The sequence below is a fragment of the Benincasa hispida genome, chromosome 10 (genome assembly GCF_027475165.1).
Source record: "Benincasa hispida cultivar pf3 chromosome 10, pf3_genome.v1.1, whole genome shotgun sequence".
In the NCBI taxonomy this organism is placed as follows: Eukaryota; Viridiplantae; Streptophyta; class Magnoliopsida; order Cucurbitales; family Cucurbitaceae; genus Benincasa; species Benincasa hispida.
Window position 1 is genome coordinate 5,167,509 of NC_143487.1, and position 6,237 is coordinate 5,173,745.

General features: G+C 40.5%; 1 protein-coding gene across 1 annotated transcript; it reads right to left on the reverse strand.

The window, feature by feature from the left end:
• Window positions 1-826: 826 nt before the first annotated feature.
• LOC150033056 (uncharacterized) lies at window positions 827-2,057 on the reverse strand. Its single transcript, XM_090306267.1, has 4 exons — window positions 1,898-2,057; window positions 1,452-1,516; window positions 1,087-1,362; window positions 827-847 (listed from the first exon to the last, which is right to left on the reverse strand). Exons 1-4 carry the CDS (start codon window positions 2,055-2,057, stop codon window positions 827-829), a joined length of 522 nt encoding a protein of 173 aa, XP_090162393.1.
• Between the last annotated feature and the right edge of the window lie 4,180 nt (window positions 2,058-6,237).

Sequence of the window (6,237 nt, forward strand, 5' to 3'; positions counted from 1 at the left end):
TAGGTTATCACTTAAAGCACAATCCACTTGTATGTCTCTACATAAATGCTTAAGTTACAACGATAACCAGGGATCTTAGTTTATTGGTTTGTGGTTAATGCAACTAAAATATCTCATATTTTATAGACTGTAGTGAATAAAATATCTCATATTATTACATCATATATGTTTGTTCATACATGTATTTACAAACTACAGGACCCTATGAGATTTAGGGCATCAACCCCAACAATGTTTACCTTTACCTAATAGACATGCAAGAAAAAGGATGAGTATATAAACATACTCAGTAAGCAACCCACTACTGAGCCGACTGAGTGAACTATTAGACTCCCCATCGAGGCTAGGGGCACATTACGCATCGTAGGCTTAGGCATAAGCATAAGTATAAGGAGTGAACCTGAAGGCACACTTTCTTAAGTAGTGACCTTAGAGGGGCACAATCATAAGCATAAATGGTGATCCCAAGGGAACACTATAACATAGGCATAAAGTGTGAGCCGAAGGCTCGCAATAGACGATGTGCATAACTTGATAAGAATGTTAATAGCCACTCATTTCAACAAAAACATATGCATAAGCCATAGAATTATTTCATGCTCAAAAGATTTCAAAGTAGTCTCTCATTCCATCTGTCATTCATACATGCATAATATCAAGATTCTCATGGCATAATCATAAGCTTCTACAATACCAACTAACCAACAAGCATGACATCACATTCTAAGCCAACATAGGGACCAATAATTAACGCAAACATGGGTTCAAGGGCGAACCGGCAGTAGGTAACTTACAAAATTAGCCCTTAAGTCAAACGGATAGCAGTTTAAACCTTCACCTCCACCGCCTAAAACCACAACATCCAAAATTAACACCAAATCCTAATGGCAATTCCACACCTACGATCAACACAACTTACCTAAAAGTACACGAAACCGTCTAAGATCCTCACCGAAGCTTCTATACAGTGAAGAGAAGACTTCCCCAACTCCAATTTAACATTAGAGAACATTATGGGTAGATTAAATATTGGCCAACACCTATACCAATCTTCATGGGAAATTCAAAAACACCCCCAAAACTTACCCAAATGGAGTAAAGCGGTGAAGGGTTCCAAGATCTAAGGCGCGACAAAAAGGTTGGGTGAACAATTTGGGCGGCATCGGCGACGATTGACATCGCGTAGAAGTTGAGGCCCCTTAGCGTTCCAAGGACTTTCAGAAGATGCTCCTCGTGCTCCGCCTCTATCTTGGAATAGACTAAGATATCATCAATGAAAATAGTTACAAATGTTTCCAAGAAATCCCTAAACACTCTGTTCATCAAGTCCATGAACAGCGTCAGAGCATTGGTAAAACCAAACTACATTACAATGAATTCGTAATGTTCGTAGCTAGATCGAAACGCTATCTTCGAGATATCATTGTCCCTTATTCTCGATTGGTTGTAACCTGACCGAAAGTCAATCTTGGAGAATACAGTAAATCCCTGTAACTAATCAAACAGACCATCGATCCTGGGGAATGAATATTTATTCTTGATGGTTACTTTATTCAATTCCCTGTAGTCTATGCATAAGCGTAACGGTCCATCTTTTTTGTAGATGAACAACACTGGTGCACCCCAGGGTGATACACTGGGTCGTATGAACCCTTTATCAAGAAGTTCTTGCAACTAGACATTAAGTTCTTTCAATTCGGTTGGAGCCATTCGGTATAGAGCTTTAGAGGAATAGTGCCTGGCTCCAATTCGATTGCAAAATAAATCTCTTAGCATGGAGGCAAACCTGGAAGTTCCTCTAGAAACACATCAGGGTATTATCTCACAACTAGTTTTGAGGTTCAGGCAACCTTAGTTTCTCTGGTGTCAATTATGCTAGCCAAGATACTCTAAGTACCTTGATTAAGCAACCTCTTGGACCTCACCGCTGAAATCACCTTAGGCAAGACCACAGTCCCGACTTCTTTGAACTTAAAACTAGCTTTCCTAGGAGGATTAAAAGACACCTCCTTCCGAGAACAGTCTATGCTGGTATAATTGACAGCCAACCAATCCATGCCCAGAATCACATTAAAGTCTCACATGTCCAACACAATTAAAGTTACATCAAGGGTGCAGTTTTCTATTTCTAACATATTTTTATTTTTTCGCTTATGATCATAATTTCTTTTGACAGAGTAGATACTGATAAAACATAATCCAAGGGCTCTAAAGCTAGCATAGAATGCTTTCAAACAATGATAAAATGAAAGAATGAGACGATCCAGAGTTAAATAATACCAAAGCACAGTACCCTAAGATCGAGAGCGTACCTGTCACTACTGTTCCAGACTACTTAGCCTCTTCACGATTTGTGGCATAGACCCAATTATGCTATTGTTGTCAGATTGAACTATCCTGATATGAATTTGAGGGTTGACCCTTCACACTTCTAGAACCAGTTTTAGGGCATTGGTCGGCTGCATGCTCTGCTTGCTTACACCTGAAGCAAGTCCCTGTACCAATCAGACAACATCCTAAATGACGTTTCTTACACGACTTGCACACAGGCCTATCCCTCCAGACTCCTTCTGAACTAATAGCGCTGCTTGATGTGCCCTAGTGATCTACCTGTGCTCTAAACCTTCTGCAGAGGCTTCGGTGCTTTCTACTCAGCTTTCCTTTTCTGACCTGAGGCAAATTCTGTTGTTAAGGACTTCAGGAACACTAACCCTGAGGGACAGCCTACTCGCACTTCCGCTTGAAACGTTGTTGCATAGGTGGTAGGTTCAAATGCCTGCATAATACTTTGCAACCCATCTCGAAGTCCCTGAAAAAATCTTTCAACTCTCATCGCTTCAGTAGACACCAGGTCAAGGGTGAAACAAGACAGTCTATCAAACTTCTCCTCGACCTGTTTGTTGTACCACACGTGGGCAGAGAAGTACTTCTAAAAAATCGTTCTTTGAATTGGTCCTACGTTGCTTTGCGCCCATTAGCTTCTATCATTCTTTCAGTTGAGCACCATCAGCGCTTGACATTATCGACGAGGACAAAGGCAACACACTACAACTTCTGCTCTTCTAGGCACTTCATGTACTGAAAAATCCCTTCCACAGTGGACATCCACAAGCTGTTGTGGGGTTTTTCAGGGACCCTTTAAACGTCAGAGGATCATACTTCTTGTAGTCTTATAGATATCTAGCCTTCAAGGAAAGGTCTGCCTCATCCTGATTCGGTACCTTGTATTGGTTCTGAACTTGTGGTGTCGGGGCCAGTGGGGGTGGCATCTGTTGCGACTGCGTATGCTAGGCTATCTACTCGGCGACAATGTCCATTAGTTGCCTTACCACAGCTTTCGTGACGACATTCCCAATTGTTGCAGCCATAGTAGTGTACTCCATTGGAATCTCTTAGGGTGACGATTTTGGCGGGGGCATGATCGAATTTTAAGGCCCATTTCTTTGTCTAACCTTTTGCCAGGTTTATCTAGAAGGGTCGAGAGGCGCGGGTCCCGCGTCTCTGGACTCTGCACTTTAGGGACTTGTACATCATGTTCCTGCTCCCCAATAATATTCTTACCTTGATTGTCCCTTCCTCTAATTCATGGTACCATAACCTGATAACCACACAGAACACTTTAACAAAATGCTTACAGACAATCCTGTCAATTACAATTATACATAAGGTAAAGTTCCATGCATATATTTTTTGAGGACTTTTTTCTTAGGGACATACTTGGCGATGAGAGCGATTCGTTATAGGCCATTAGGGACATCTTGAACTCACGATGTAAATCAATCTACAGAACCAAAAATTAGGTTCTGATACCAACTGTAACAACCCAAATTTTCCTATTGAATTCCTAGGACGCTACTTTGTGCATGCATAAGCTTGACAACAAACTTCTCAAGGAAAAATTTAAGTAAGAGAATTAAAACTTTTATTTTGTTTAAATAAGGCTCAATAAAAAAATCCTCAAAGCACCGTTCGGGGTACCCCTGACCCAAATTTAAAATAAATAGCAATTAAACAAATTATTAAATGAAATAAATAAAGATTCATAAATTTTAAAATGCTAGATTCCTAAATCATACCCTATCAAAAGAAACCTAAGTGTGGAAGCGATAACATATCTAAATGGTTAGGTCACGGATCCCTCTTATCATTCATTAGTCTATCTTTACTTTTACCTAAAAGACATGCAAGAAAAAGGATGAGTATATAAACATACTCAGTAAGCAACCCACTACTGGTCCCACTGAGTGAACTATTAGACTCCCCATTGGGACTAGAGACACATTACGCATCGTAGGCATAGGCATGGGCATAAGCATAAGGGGCGAATCCGAAGGCATGCTTTCTTAAGTAGTGACCCCAGAGGGGCACGGTCATAAGCATAAATGGTGATCCTAAGGAAACATTGTAACATAGGCATAAAGTGTGAACAAAAGACTCGCAACATGATAGCTCGATAAGAATGTTAATAGCCACTATCATTTCAACAAAAACATAAGAATAAGACGTAGAATTATTTCATGCTCAAAAGATTTCAAAATAGTCTCTCATTCCATCTGTAATCACATATGCATAATATTAAGATTCTCATGGCATAATCATAAGCTTCTACAATACCAACTAACTAGCAAGCATGGCATGACGTTTTAAGCAAACATAGAGACCAATACTTAACGCAAACATGGGTTCGTGGACGAACTGGTAGTAGGTAAATTACCAAATTAGCCCTTAACTCAAACGGACAGTAGTTTAAGCCTTGACCTATACCACCAAAAACCATAACATATTAACACCAAATCCTAATGGCAATTAAGATTCATTGCAACCCACACCCACGATGAACACGACTTACCCAAAAGTACACGAAACCGTCCAAGATTCTTATCAAAGTTGCTAGAAAATGACGAGAACGCCTCTCCGACTCCAATTTAACCTTAAACAACATTATGGGTAGTTAAATATTGGCCAAAATCTAAACCAATCTCTATGGGCAATTCAAAAAACACCCCCAAAACTTATCCAAATGGAGCAAGGCAGTGAAGGGTTCCAAGATCTGAGAAGTGGCGAACAGGTTGAGTGAAGAAGTTGGGCAGCATCGGCGACGAACAACGTCAAACAACATTTGGCAGAAGTTGAGGTACCACTGGGCAAAAACTCGAGCGTTGGCGGCTGTCTAAACGGGCGACGGCGACTGGCTGGATCAGGGGTTATCGGGCGGCTAAGTTGGACGGATCAGGGTGACGGAACTCTTATTCAAGAGTATCTACGAGCGGAAGCAGGTCTTTCCAATTCATTGTGACAGAATTACCACATATACATTCAAACATATTAATATGCATTCGTAATACTAAAGAGATGAAGAGATCATACTAGTTGAAGGCTTCTTCTTCAAAACGAATCTAAAACCCAATCGTCTACCTCGAACAATCACCACACGAATATAAGGAAACGAAGATAACACCACCATTCAGAGCCATTAGTATTATTGGAGTGAAAATCCAAAGTGTGGGCTTTCGAATTTGGTAGAGGGGAGGAGGAAGAGAGATCGTACACAACGATCAAGCAAGTAGGAGATGAGCTCGTTTGTCGCATAGACAAGATGCTTGACCGTTTAGATGAAGTATATGACAAGACATGTCTGGTCATCCTAGTGAAATGAAGTCTCAGTTATGAACAGAGTTATATGACAAGACATTAACACTTTGAGGTCAAGTCTTATATAAACTCTTTGTGTAGGACGCCCCCGCTCGCATGTCCACTACATGAATGATCGGGATCAGACCATTTGTGACAAGTCACAACATTTGTAACAATTCCACAAAGCGGGTCGCATCCATAGTGTTACCAGGATAAGGTTTTTCTCCTATATCCATATACTACATACTATTTTGGTTATCACTTAAGACATGATCCACTTGTTTGTCACTACATGCTTAAGTTACATAAAGACAACCAGAGATATTAAGTTTATTGGTTTGTGGTAAAATAAAAAAATCTAAATGTGCAAAGTATAGAGGTGAAGTAAATATCATATATACTATACATCACAAGTATTCTTACAAAGTTGTTTACGAACTACAGGACACGAAACTTTAGGGCACAAACCCCAACACAAGGGTCTTGGGCGGTTGGGAGATACGAGGATCGAGGCGGGGAGGGATGGGGAGGGGGAGGGCTGGCAGCGTGAAGGAGAAGAAGAAGAGGAGAAAAAAAAACATTTCCCTTTTTTTTCTTCTGACT